Below are 15,290 nucleotides of genomic sequence, written 5' to 3'. Positions count from 1 at the left end.
CGGGGTACCACTACAGGTTTTCCATTAAGGTTAGGAACAAGGAAAGTATGCCCACAACTTCATTCCTATTCAATCTTGTACTATATATATTAGGTGACTAGAGAAATCAATTAGATGTATAAGAATGGATAACAAGGGTATTATGCTAAGTGAAATAAGTCAATCAGAGAAAGACAATTATCATATGGTTTCACTCATATGTGGAATATAAGGAATAGTGCAGAGAACAATAGGGGAAGGGAGGAAAAACTGAATGGGAAGAAATCAGAGAGGGAGACAAACCATGAGAGACTCTTGACTCCAGGGAAACAGACTGAGGGTTGTAGAAAGGGAGGTGGGGGGCGGGGGTAACTGGGGGATGGGCATTAAGGAGGGCACGTGATGTGATGAGCATTGAGTGTTATACGCAACTGATAAATCACTGAACATTAATCAAAACCTAATGATGTACTATGTGTTGGCTAATTGAATTTAAATTTAAAAAAATTAAAAAGAATGGATAACAAGAAGTAAAGCCATCCAAATATGCAGATAATATAGTACACTTATAAAAACAAAAAGTCCTAAAGAAACAATGGCAAATTAATGTAAGCAATAAAATAAATCAATAACGTAGCAGGATATAAAGTTAACATACAAAAATCAATAGTTTTTATACATACAAACATACACACGTGCACACACAATCCAGCTGGAGGTCACATTTTTAGAAAACATCTTATATGCAATAGCAACAAAAAAGATTAAATACATAGGAATAAACTTAATAGGAACATCTACATAAGGAAAATTTTAAGTGTTAATTTAAATTCCAGTTAACATACAGTGTAATATGAGTTTCAAGTGTACAATATAGTGACGCAACACTTCCATACAATACCTTGTGCTCATCACAAGTGCACTCTTTATTGCCCATTATCTACTTAACCCATCCCCCCACACACCTCTCCTATGGTAACTATCAGTTTGTTCTCTAAAGTTAAGAGTCTGTTTCTTGGTTTGTCTACCTCTTTCTCTCTCTTTTTTTTTTAAATATAAAACACTCCTGAAGGACACAGGGGAAACTTGAATAAATGAAAATATATTCACTGTCCTTGGATAGAATAACTCAACACTTTAAAAAATGTGAATTATCCCTGTTAATGTATAAATTTAATACAATCTCAAAAATATCAGCAAACACTTTTATGCAGTTAGACAAGTTGATAATAAAGTTCATTTATTTTAAAAAATGCAAGAATAACCAGGATATAAGTGAAAGAAAAAACCTATGAGAGAGAGGTAATGATACCAGACAGTAAAACATACTATAAAGCCTATGTAATGACAACATTGTGGTACTGGCACATGAATAAACAACAACCCCATAAAATACAATAGAAAACCCCCCAAAATGCCCAAGAACATGTGGAAATTTGAGTAGATGATAAAAGGGCATGTAAAATCACTGGGGCAAAGATGGACATTTAATAAATGGTGCTGAACCAACTGAGACATTTGGGAAAAAATAAAAGATTCGTATCACACATCGTACACAAAAACAAACAACAAAATCAGCCAGGATGTGGGAGGAACACTACTTCAAATACAAACAACAACAGATTAATCTAACTATATTACAAATGACTATATTAACCTCACTAAAGAGATGAGGAAGAACATAGCTAAACTAAGAAACTTGGGGAAAAAGTATTTTGATTGCATCCTCCGAGGCTAAAGACAAAAAGAAATGTTCATAAATACACATTAGCAAACCTATTTCTAACAGGTGTATTGCTTAACATTTCCCCAACTACTTTATACATACACCAGGAATGAACAAATGAGTAAATATTGTAGATAACGAGAGCTAGGTCAGAGAAAGAAGTTAAAAATAAAGCTAAAATGGATTGAAATCAGAATTATCAGTCTGAACTCTTGAACTTTAATATCTATACATATAGGTAGGTACAGAAATGAATACAGCTATATCTGTAAGTACAGGCATATACGTACCAGATATTTCCTACCTTTGTTGATGGAGAGGGCCTAGCAGCAATGAAACCCTAGTAGCAATGATCACACATTGAGGTATTGGTTTCTAAATGTCGTTCTTCAAGAAAGGAAATGGGGCTCCTTAGAGAAATAGCTTGATTCCAGGGCTGCAGTGAGGGGAAAAAAAACACAAGATGAATATGAACGTCTTATTATGCCGGTGAGGAAGGAAGTACACAAAAAAGGATAGGGTCATTTTGAAAGAACACAGAACCAACCAAAAGGAGTTCCCAGTGACCAAAGCTGGAATGATTTGAAGAGTAAAATAAATAAGCATATAATTTGATTATAACATATCAAAAACTAGTGCAACATAGTGATTCATGAGTCAATATTGATATAATTACTTGAATCAATAATTTGAAATATATTTTATAAACTAATTTTTATAAATAATTTAAAAACATATAAAATTAATAAATGGAGGAGAAAAAAATGGCTTTTCAGAAGAATTCCGATAAATAAATGTAGTAAGAATGAGGAAAATAGAAAGTCACCATTGAGTAATAACTGTTGTAGGCAAGATCCTCAGACGGATTCTAAAAGTAGTGAGTAAAAGCCTGAGAAGAAACAATATCTTTATACTCAAAGTATTTCCTACACAATATTTATTACTTATAAATGGGAAAAAGCACCATTACAATGGAACAAAATAACTGCCACCACCTTAATCAAGTGATCAAGATGAATATGACTAGTAATAGAACATATGGACATCAAGTACCCCACGACATCATGCATGGAAAGGGAACAAAATTACATGTTCAGTATAGTGTATAAAACCTAAAATTAAGTCTCAATCAAATGTATGCCTTGACATCTGGGAAAAACCCAGAGGGCCTCAAATGGCCTAAACACATGTTCCCTTCCCTATTGTGCTCCCACAAATAAGTCCCCCTTGACAAAGAACCCTTCTTGTCATGGAAACTAAGTACAGAGCCTGCTTATACCTGAGTGATGGGCTTTAGTTCCCCACCAGAATTATTCGAACAAACCAATCATAACTTTCCATGTGACCCAAGGGTCATTTCATCTTCTTGTTACTGTAATACTGCCCCCCAACAGCCCCAATTGGTCACTCTCTTCCAGAGCGTAACCTGTGAGGCTTTACCTGGCATGTGGTGTCCTCCTCCCCAAGACTATGAGTAAATGTTACTAATAACCTCCTGTGAATTCATCTGTTCAGTGTGTCCAGTGTCATGTGCTCAGCCAGTCCCATAACAACAGAGTGGAAATCCCTCTATCATCAGTGGGTGGAGTGGAAGAGAATAAAACAGGTATTCTTGCCAAAAATGTATAACTTCAATCTAATCGGAAGAAAACATCAGACAAATCCAAATTGACAGATATTCTATAAAACACTTCACCAGTATTTTCAAAACATCAGGGCTGTGAAAGACCCAGAAAGACATAAACTGTCAGCCTCAAGGAGACTAAGGAGAAATGATAGCCACATGCAATGTGGTATCCTGAATGGGATCCTGGAATAGAAAAAGGACATTAGTGGGACAACTGGTAAAATTCAAATAAAGTATGTAGATTTGTTAATAGTACTGAATCAGGCAGGGTTAATTTCATAGTTCTTATAATTTTTCTAAGGTAATATAAGACACTAATGGGAAATCTGGGTGAAAACTTTCTGTGCTGTTTTTCCAACCTTTCTGTGTCTAAAATTATTTTAAAATTAAAAAGAGATAAAAATCAAGGGTTAAAAGAAGGGTTATTCTGTAACTGACACTGTTTAACAACAATCGAACCAACCGAATATAGTTAGGAGGATAATTAGAAAGATGGACAAATGCTCATATCACATCATCCATTAAAAATGAATTCAAACTGCTTTAGAAAGTCCATTATAAGAAATGAAACTGCAGCCATCTCCAAGATGTAGATGAATATTTATTTGCTCTTTAGAAGAGAAAAGCATTTTTAAGTATAAAAGAAATGAAATGCAATAGATACATTTATTTCACTATTTACAATTTAAAGGCTAGGATAACAAAACTAACTGCAAGCAAAACTAAGATGTAAAAGAGAATTATAACTTTTTTGAAGAAGAGAAGGGGATTTCAAAGAGAGAACATGAAATGATTAGCCACACAACTTACTTGAATCATACGTTAGGATGGGGGATGCACAACAGGGTGGAGAGGAAAGTAGACCACTGAGCAATCCAACTGGATTGCCTTTTTTAAAAAATTAATCCCTAAACCTTGACCCTGGGTAACTTAGGCCAATATAGGTGTAATTTATAGAAAGGATACTGCTGTAATTTACCTAATTGGACGAAGACTTGGAAAAAACTTGGGTGCAATCCAAGACCTCAGCAACAGGAGCCCTTTACCTTCTCCCAGTAACTTGCTAAAAACAGGAGGCAGGTTTGGTAACGCTCGGCGTCTTAATGGTTCCTTTCCAAAGTTAAACTAGCTGGGAGAGAACTTCAATTGGCAGAACTTAGGTCACGTGACCCCATGTGGCTCAATCAATTCTGTACTGGAAGGCGGAACCAGACTTCAGACCCGCCCTGAGAAATGGAGCTCAGTTCAGCTCCACCAAAGTGAAAGGGTTATGATTTTGCGCTCGCTCCACCTGTTTAAATCTTCTTGGGTGGAAAGCAAGGCACAATGTGTCTGCCCCTGGTCAGAGTTTCTACCAGGCCGGGTCTCAACCCCAGAGAACTAATGTCCAAATTTATTGGCTATAGAGTGGGGGGTGTTAACTTTAAACAACTCTTGGCTATACAGCAGGGGGTGTTACTTTAAACTCTTGCCTCTACAGCAGGGGGTGTTAACTTTAAACTCGCCAGTTGATGACAAAAAAACCGTCAGATATTAGTGTATCAGGTGTTCTGATATAATGAACAACAAGTTGAGTTCCCACCAAAGATAGGGAAAGTGTGTTCTGACCTCTGTGCAGTGAAACCAGCATAGCATTTACATTGACACCTGACAAAAGCAACACAAAAGAGAAAACTTCCACCCAATAAAAGTCCTATCAATTACAAGAATAGCTAATACTTTTTAAGTTTCCCTCACCTCACACTCCTAACTCCACTTCTTCCTTATTTGTTTCTTTTTCTTTTCCACATTATTTACTACCTTTTGGAATACAATATATTTTATTCATATGATGGTTTTTGTTTTTCGTTTTTTTGTTTTTTTGGTTTTTTGGTTTTTTAACCATGCATCCTCTGTGGTGGAACAATATAAATTCCAGGAGAGCATAAATCTGTGTTTACTGTTCATTAATGTATCCTAAGTGCCTATAGTAGCTCCTAGATCAATGTATACTTGAATATTTGTTGGATGAATAAGTAAGATTTTCTCCAACTACACTAGCCTCTTTTTCGTTCCTCTAACACTAATTCACTCGGCATGCTTCCATGCCTTTCTCTGTGCTTTCCTGTAACAGCCCGCCTTCAGATATCCCTATAACCACCTCCTTACTTAATTCATATTTCAGGTCACCTTATCAGACAAGTCTTGCTCTTCCTCATGACACTTAGCATGTGATCATAGTTTCATTTTTGCCTGTTTTTGCTTTGCTTTAGTTTTTTGCTTTGTTTTTCTGTGTTTTTTTTTCCTTTAACAATTCTTTCTTTAACCCTAATTGTAGATAAAGCAGTAGATGGGCCATGATTGTTTTACTTTTTGCAGTACAATGTCATCGTTTGGTATATGGGACAATGGTATCAGATATCTTAAGATTGAATCCGTGGCCTTATGACTTTAGCACCTAGTAGCTTCATGACCTTGGACAGATATTAACTCTCCCAAGATTTTATTATCCATCCTTAAAATGAGAATAGCAACTGATGTGACCTTCCTCAGGCTGTTGGTGGGTGTTGGTGTTCATTCAGATAGCACATAATAATTACCATTGACTGTAAGTTATAGACTTGAGGGTCAGGAGATCTGGGGCTCTTCCCAGTCTCTTTCTTAAAGCTATTTTGTGATTTCCAAGAAGTCATCTTAAGCCACACTGTGCTTTAGATTGTACTTCTGTCAAAAGGAATAAGCCCTGTCAATACTATTTACCATAAGTTGTTTAAGATATAAATCTTTAATTCATCATGAACTCAGTATCACTTTTTTAATGGGTGATGGACAGTTGAAGTGCTTAGGGTATCCAGAAAAAAAATGCTAAAAAAACCCAGACAGGGATAATGAGAAAGCCTGTTATTCCTCCCTTAAAGGACAGGACATTTTCCCAGCCTAATGTCAAATACTGCACAGAGAATCCTGAACAGAAAACAACTGAGAAGTCAGACTGGAGTTCCACTTGTACTGAGGGGAAGCCACCACGGTCTTGGTGCAGATCAGAACAGCAGAAACTTTTCAAAAGCAGAATTTTAAGGTAATTTTTTTTCTTTTTCTCTCATATTCCTTAAACGAATCTTGAAAACAGTCCTCTCATATTTTTAATTTGCAAAGGATATAATTTCTGGTATATTGTATATTTTATATGTGCTTTAAAAATCCTTTTTCTAAATCTTGGTGCCACAAACATAGTTCAGTCAATTTATGGAAAATGTTCAGTATATTACTCAATTGGAAAATTAGTCTGATCAAGATTACTTTTTATAAGAAAAAGTATGATTTAATTTTTCATTTTCAGTAAGTGTATAAATGACTCTCTATGGTATCTTCCTTCTGAATCCTAAATCTAATACTGATAGGTATATAGTAAGATAGCCAAACACAGGAAACCCACTTTGCTGCCTCAAAACTATGTTTCAGGATGTATGCAATTTCAATAAGCAATGCACTAGATATTTCTTCCCCTGGATAAGTGCAGCATAGATTCAGGATGAATTAGATAAATGTCTTTCTTTTGTAAAAAAAAAAATTTAAGATATTTTTAACATTTTATTTTGAGATGATTGTAGATTCACATGCAGTTGTAAGAAATAACGCTTAGAAATCCAATGTACACTTAATCCAATTTTCCCCAGTGGGAATATATTACAAAATTATAGTATATTACCAGAACCAGGATACTGACATTGATAATATCCATTGATCTTATTTAGGTTGTTCCAGTTTTACTTCCCTGTGTGTGTGTGAGTGTGAATGTGTGTGTGTGCTTACTTCTGTGCAGTTTTATCACATGTGTATCCACCACAATAGACAAGATTCTAAACAAGTCCAACACCACAATGATCTCCCTAGTGTTATCATTTTACAATTACACCTATCTTCCTTCTAGAATGATTCCCCATACCTAACCACTGGAAACTACTAAACTGTCATCATTTCTAAATTTTTGTCATTTCAAAAATCTTATATAAATGGAATCATAAAATATGTAAGTTTTAGGATTGACTTTTGTTTCACTCACCATAATTCCCTGGAGATCCATCAAAGTTTTTGCATTTGTCAAGAGTTTATTACTTTTTAATTTTGAGTAGTATTCCATGATATGGATATACCACAGTTTGTTTCACTCATTGAAGGACATTTGGGTTTTTCCAGTCATTGACTTACAGATAAAGTTGCTGTGAACAATTGTGTAGACGTTTCTGTGTGAAATTAAGCTTTTAATTCTCTGGTCTAAATGCCCACAAGCGAGATTTCTGGCTTGTATGTTAAGTTCATGTTTAATTTTAAAGAAATTGCCATCCTGTTTTACAAAGTGACTAAACCTATTTTACATTCCCACCAGAAATGTATAAGCAATCCATCTTCCCTCCACACCCTTGCCAGCATTTGGTGTTATCATTTTTTAAATTTTAGTTATTCTAATATGTGTGTAGTGATATTCTCACTGGAGTCTTAATTTACATTTTTCTAATGACTAATGATGACTACTGATGTTGAAAAAATTTTACTGTGCTATTTGCCATCTGTATATCCCCTTTGGTGACATTTTTGCTGTCTTTTGCCCATTTTCTACTTGGATTCTTTGGTTGTTGATTGTTGAGTTTTATGAGTTATTTTTATTTTCTAGTTAGTAGTCTTTTGTTGGATACATGGCTTTCAAATTTTTCTCCTATCTGTAGCTTGTATTTTCATTCCTTCATAGAATCTCTCACAAAGAAAAGTTTTCAATTTAGATGAGATCTAATTTATTGATTTTTAAAAATAGATTGTGCTTTTGATGTCAAATCAAAGAAATTTGCCTATGTCTAGATCCTGATTTTCTCTTGTGACATTTTCTGAAATTATTATAATTTTACATTTTACATTTAAGTCTGTGACATATTAAGTTAGTTTTTAGTTCTATATTCTGTTCTACTGATATATGTGTCTATACCTCTGCTAATGCCACCTTGATTGCTGTAGCTGTACAGTAAGATTAACATCACATGAAGTGATTCTTTTTACTTTATTATTCCTTATCGATTATGTTTTAGCTATTCTAGTGTTTTGTCTTTCCATATAAATTTTAGAATAAGGTTGTCTACATCTGTATTGTATAGATGGAGGTTTCTGTGGTTTGTCCTGCATTACCCACCACCCCAACCTGCACATACACAGGCAAGCTAAAGAATGTTGTTTGTGAGATTTGTGCTGCGTAAGTGACTTCAGGAGCCTGGCTAGTTGACATTAGCTGGCCTCCGGGTCAGAATTGGCCCTTCTGGTCTGGAAGCCAAGAGCTGTAAATCTTGCCTTACATCCCCTCCTGTTCCAGGCTGGGCTGCCCGCCCCCCCCCCACACCCCCTCCAGCCCCCTGGAATGGAATCTGGGAGGGAGGCAGGCACACATAGCCCAGGCTCCTTGAATATGTTAAGACATGATAACATAGGAATGCAGCTCGCTCCAAACTGCGCGTAGGCAAACAAATTAACTTCAGACCCCATCATTTGCCCTATAAATACATGGGGATGGTCATTTAGAAGTCTCACCTGAGGGGAGGAGGCTCTGCCCAGGCCTCTCAATCAGGACTCCAGCCTGGCTGTCTCCACTGGTCTTCCCCAGCTAGCGAGGTTGGATGTTGTAAGTACCCGCTCCAGAGGAGAGACTGGTAAACTTTTCCTCCAGTTTAGAGACTGGGGCCCTGGCTTTGATAACAAGGTTCAAGACTGAAAGCCTGTGAAACCTTCAAAATGTAAAAGGAGCATTGCGTTTCTTTTGTTCAATGAATGGATTGAGGGAGTCATTCCTGAGTGAATGGGAGAGAATGAAAACTATTTGAATATTGCAGAAACCTCCTATGCTAATTATTAAAGCTACCAAGTATCTATTCTCAATCACCTTTTTGCAATAATATTTTTTTTCCTGCAAAAGTTTGTTGGAATATGTCATTGTATCTGAATTTGCATTTGACCCTAGGTCAGGTTGTGGAGCTGAAGCTGCAAACTCTCTGTGTATCTGTAAATAGAGTCTTTCCTCCTAAGTCTGTGAGGGCATAATATTTTTCTATGCCTGGAAGAGTTTAATAAATTTGATTGTTTTCTTAAAATTAGTTCAAACCCCAGTCTTCTTGGATTATTGCATCTGAAAAATGCTTAAATACAGTAATTCCCAGAGGAAAAAAACTGATTACCTGCTGCTTTAAAATGTGCTGGCCTTTCAGGAAGACAGACAAAAAGAAAAAAACCTTTCTCAAAGAAACCTTATCTTGGAATCATTTTTAATAATAATCCATATTTATGTGAATCCTTAAGCAAACTAGTTTGATAATTTTAGTTTACACACAGATACATTTCTTCACTCTGATTATAATATGGAATTTAATAAAAATACATATTTTGTTTTCTGGAAGAGTTGGTTTTGTTTTCTCATGCAGAATTTAGTTTATCTAAACTTCCTAAATACCTATACTGGTTTTACTAATTGTACAAGTTAATATCACAACCACACAATCCTATATGGAGTACAGCTATCTCTCAAAAATGAAGGCAATGGGGGCACCTGGGTGGCGCAGTTGTTAGGCGGCTGCCTTCGGCTCAGGGCGTGATCCTGGTGTTCCGGGATCGAGTCCCACATCGGGCTCCTCCACTAAGAGCCTGCTTCTTCCTCTCCCACTCCCCCTGCTGTGTTCCTCTCTCGCTGGCTGTCTCTCTGTCACATAAATAAATAAAATCTTTAAAAAAAAATGAAGGCAATGTAAAAGCATTTCCAGATAAACAAAACTGAGAAAATTTATTTTTAGCAGACCATTCTTACAAGAAATACTGGAAGAAGTTCTTCAGGCTCACACCAAGTGACACCAAGTGGTAATTCAAATGCAAACAAAAAATAGAGACTATTATGCTAAGGGAAATAAGCCAGAAAAAGACAAATACCATATGATTTTACTCATATGCGGAATTTTAAGAAACAAAACAAATGAGCATAGGGAAAAAAATAAGAGACAGAGGCAAACCAAGAAACAGACTCTTAACTATAGAAAACAAACTGATAGTTACCATAGGGAAGGTGTGTGGGGGGATGGGTTAAATAGGTGATGGGCAATAAGGAGTGCGTTTGTTATAAGCATAAGGTGTTGTACGGAACTGTTGAATCACTATATTGTACACCTGAAACTAATATTACACTGTATATTAACTAACTGAAATTTAAGTGAAAACTTAAAGAAAATAAAGAGCAATGGTAAAGATAATTATGTAACTATAAAAGACAATATAAATGCATATTTTTCTCCTTTCTCTTTTAACTGACTGAAAAGCAATTGTATTAAATAATATGTATATATGATTGGACCTATAACATATAAAAATGTAATATACTTGTAATGTGTTTACCAATAATAGTACAAAAGAGTTGGGTGGAACCAAAGCTGTGTTGGGCTAAAGAAATGACTACAGATGGTGAAGTATTAATTGTAAAAAATAATAATGATAATAATTAATATTATGTAATATTAATAGATGTAATATGTACAATAATAATATGACAAAAAACGCAGGAGAAAGGGAATAGAGCTATGTAGGAGTAATGTTTCCATATATCATTGGAATTAAGCTAATACAAATATGCATCTGATAAGATACAATGATATATAGAGAGTAAAAAATCAGAGAAATGTTAATGCTTCATTAGAAAATACTCAATCTAAAAGAAAGCATTAACGAATGGGGTGCCTGGGTGGCTCAGTCATTAAGTGTCTGCCTTTGGCTCAGGTCATGATCCCAGGGTCCTGGGATAGAACCCTGCATCGGGATCCCTGCTCAGCGGGAAGCCTGCTTCTCCCTCTCCCACTCCCCCTGCTTGTGTTCCCTCTCTCGCTGGCTGTCTCTCTCTCTGTTAAATAAATAAATAAAATCTTTTTTAAAAAAAAGGAAAGAAAGCAGTAACGAAGGAATACAAGAACAAAAAAAAACATGAGACATAGAAAATAAAATAGAAGTAATTTAGTTTTTTTTAAGATTTTTTAGTATTTATTTGACAGAGAGAGAGATAGAGCACAAGCAGGGGCTGTGGCAGGCAGAAGGGCAGAGGGAGAAGCCGACTCCCTGCTGAACAGGGAGCCAGACGCGGGGCTCCATGCCAGGATCCTGGGATCATGACCTGAGCTGAAGGCCGCCGCTTAACCGACTGCGCCACCCAGGCGCCCCAGTAATTTAGTTTTTATAATTAATTACATGCAATATAAGCGCATTAAACCCACCAATTAAGAGACAGACATTGACAGAATGGATAATTAATTATGATCCAACTAGATGCTGTATACAACAAGCTCACTTTAGATTCAAAGACATAACTAGGATGAAAATAAAAGGATAGAAAATGTATTACATGCGAACAGTAACTGAAAGAGAGCTGAATTGGCTATATTAACATAAAGGCACATTCCACATAAACAGAAAAACTACTCAAGATAAAAAAAGGACATTATGTATGTACAAAACATATATGTACAAAGCAGTCAATTCATTTAGAAGATATAACAGTTATAAACATATGCAATTAAATTCCAGAGTATAAAGATATATGAAGTGAACACTGACAGAACTGAAGGGAGAAATAAGTATACAATAGTATTGGAGACTTTAATATACCGCTTTCAATAATAAAACCACCAGGCAGTGGTGGGGTCGTGCGCCTGAGCCAGTCGCCAGGCATGCAGGGCCCGTGCCAACAGTATCGCGCGGCAGGGTGCAAGCCGGCTGCTGCCGCCCTTGCCACCGCCCTCGCAGGGGCGGGACGCCTGTGCGCCTGTGGTGTGAGGCTTGGGAAGGAGCACGGAGACAGTTTGTGGTGCCACCTCGCAGTAGTCTGCCTTCGCTTCCCAGCGCCCAGCAACGTTCGAGTTCTCTGACTACTATGGAAAGAGAAAAGAGACACCAGGAGCATTTTCTTTAAATCGTTGTTTGACTTCACAGAGTTACTGTGGCCTTTGGAACTGGTATGACAGATACAGAGCATCTCGCAAAATAACTGCAACTGCTTACCTTGACCCGAACTTGAATCACACACTGAATTCGAGTACCAACACTCACGGGGGTATTGGAGTGGAACGTTCTCTTGGGGCAATGGAGCAACTGTTGAAGGTCTTTTATTATTTTGCAAACAGCAGTGAGTCAGCCACTTGGGCCAGTATTATCAGGCATGGAGATGCTAATGACATCAGGGGCATTATTCAGAAGACAGTGGACAGTCAGAAACTAAAGCACATGGCCTGCCATGGATTTCGCCTCAGTCACCTGTGGTCAGAGGAGGTTCACTTGCTCCACTTGGATATGGTTGTCTCCAGTGTTAGGGAGAAGTATGAACCTGCACATCCACCAGAGGAGTGGAAATAAGATTACGTACCTACTTTGGTGTAACTCACACTTGTTTTGCATATTAAATCACACACAAGAGGATAAATGTCTTTGCTTAATTTTCATACTGATTATAATTATGACTCCTGTATAAATAAAATTGGCTGGTAATGATTAACCAGTGAGCTCTTCTAAATAAATAAATAAAAACAACTAGGCAGGAATCAACATAGAAAAAAAAGACTTGAACAATACTAATTAATGTTGAGCCAATTAGCCCTAATAGACATCTACAGAACACACCACTCAACAGCAACAGAATGTACATTCTCCTCAAGTGAACATGGAACATTCTCCAGGACAGACCTTATGTTAGACCATGAAACAAACCTCAAAAAATTCCAAAGTATAGAAACAATTCAATGCAGTTCTTTGGTCACCAAAGGATGACATTAGAAATCAATAACAGAAAAATAAATTTGGAAAGCTCATAAATATGTGGAAATCAAACACACTTGAATACCCAATGACTCAAAGAAAAAATAAAAAGAAATAAGAAAATATTTTGAGATAAATGAAAATGAAGACACAACATACCAAAAGTTATGAGATGCAGCTAAAGCAGTACTTAGATGGAAATTTATATTTGTTAATGCTAATATTAATAAAGAAGAAAGATGTAAAACTAGTAATTTAACCTTTCACATTAGGACACTGGAGAAAGAAGAGCAAACTGAACATAATACAGCCAAAAAAGAAGGAAATAATAAAGTATGCAATGAAAATTAATGAAATAAAATATAAAGAAAACAACAAAGAAGACGAATGAAAGCAAAAGCTGGTTCTTTGAAAAGATTAACAAAATTGACAAACTTTTAGATAGATTGGTCAAGAAGGAAGAGATAAAATTGAAACTACTAGAATTGGATATAAAAGTTGGGGCATAAAAATTCATAAAAATAAAAAGGATTATAAAGGAATACTGTGAACAATTATATGCTAATAAATTAGATAATTTACATGGAATGAACAAATTCCTGGGAGACATGAACTATAGAAATTACTCTAGAAGAAAGACAACCTGAATAGACATATATAATAAGTGAAGAAAAAGAATTAGTAAAAAAGAAATACTACCCACAAACAGAACCCCAGGTCCAAATGACTTCAGAACTGAATTCTACCAAATATTTAAAGGATAATCAATACTTCACAAACTCTTACAAAAAACGTGAAAAGAGAACAGTTCTCAAATAATTTAATAAGGAGAGTATTGGCCTGATATCAAAACCAGACAATGACATCACAAGGAAACTACAGATCAACAATTCTTATGAATATGAATGTAAAATTTAACCACAAAATAGAAACAGAATCTAGCAAATTAAAAAAGAGTTATACACCCTTACCAAGTGGGATTTATCTCAAGAATGCAAGGCTGGTTTAAAACCCCCAAATTAATTAATGTAATATATTATAAAAACAGAATAATAAATAAAAACCACATGATTATGTCCCTAGACACAGGAAAAAAATATTTGACAAAATTCAAGATTCCTCATGATATAAAAAAAAATATTCAACAAACTAGGAATGGAAGGGAAAAAATTCCTCAGCCTGATAAAGCTTTCATGAAAAACCCAGAACTAAAACACTAATGATGAAATATTAGATGTGTTCCCGATGTTTTTTTCTTAGTACTGCTATGCAACATTGCATCAGAGGTTTCCAGGGTGACTAGGCAAGAAAAAGAGAGGTATCCTTGGAACTGGATTGGAAAGGAAGAAACAAAACTATATCAACAGATAATATGAACTTCTGTATAGAAAATCCTAAGGAATCCACTAACTATTAGAATTAATAATGACTCCAGCAAAATTGAAGGACATAAAAAAAGGGGGGGTAATCAGAAGGGGGAATGAAGCATGAGAGACTATGGACTCTGAGAAACAAACTGAGGGCTTCAGAGGGGGGGGTGGGGGAATGGGATAGGCTGGTGATGGGTAGTAAGGAGGGCACGTATTGCATCGTGCACTGGGTGTTATACGCAACTAATGAATCATCGAACTTTACATCAAAAAAATAAAAATAAAAAATTTTAAAAAAGAATAAAATATGAAAATTAATTGTCCTTTCACACACTTGCAATGAACAATCTAAAACAAAATTAAGAATACAATTCCATTTACAATAGCACCTCCAAATTGAAAGTGAGCAAGTGGAAAAACATCTATCATGTTAATGGACATCAAAAGAAATTTGGAGTAGCCATACTTATATCAGACAAACTGGATTCTAAACCAAACACTGTAAGAAGAGATGAAGGGCACTATATCATAATAAAAGGATCTATCCAAAAAGAAGGTCTAACAACTGTAAATATTTATGTTCCAATTTGGAAACAGCCAAATATATATATCAATTAATAACAAACTTAAAGAAACTCATTGATAATAATACAATAATAGAAGGGGACGTTAACACCCCACTCACAGCAATGGACAGATCATCTAAGCAGAAGATCAATAAGGAAACATTGGCTTTGAATGACACTGGACCAGATGGACTTAACAGATATATTCAGAGCATTTCATCCTAAAGCAG

At 35.8% G+C, this 15,290-nt stretch overlaps 1 protein-coding gene across 1 annotated transcript; it reads left to right on the top strand.

Annotated features, from left to right (window-relative positions):
* Positions 1 to 12,043: 12,043 nt before the first annotated feature.
* Positions 12,044 to 12,725, top strand: LOC130542195 (focal adhesion kinase 1-like). Its single transcript, XM_057304757.1, has 2 exons — positions 12,044 to 12,193; positions 12,306 to 12,725. The coding sequence occupies exons 1-2, from the start codon at positions 12,044 to 12,046 to the stop codon at positions 12,723 to 12,725; spliced, it is 570 nt and encodes a 189-aa protein (XP_057160740.1).
* Positions 12,726 to 15,290: the final 2,565 nt, after the last annotated feature.

Source organism: Ursus arctos, chromosome X (genome assembly GCF_023065955.2).
Source record: "Ursus arctos isolate Adak ecotype North America chromosome X, UrsArc2.0, whole genome shotgun sequence".
Classification (NCBI taxonomy): Eukaryota; Metazoa; Chordata; class Mammalia; order Carnivora; family Ursidae; genus Ursus; species Ursus arctos.
The sequence above is the reverse complement of the archived record's forward strand: the minus strand, read 5'-3'. Positions and strand labels throughout refer to the sequence as shown.

Bases quoted from the DNA above. Each gene is read 5' to 3' on its own strand.
- LOC130542195 (XM_057304757.1), top strand. From the start codon at position 12,044: ATGCAGGGCCCGTGCCAACAGTATCGCGCGGCAGGGTGCAAGCCGGCT. The intron at 12,194-12,305 runs GTAGTCTGCCTT...TTGACTTCACAG, and splicing joins GTTTGTGGTGCCACCTCGCA to AGTTACTGTGGCCTTTGGAA.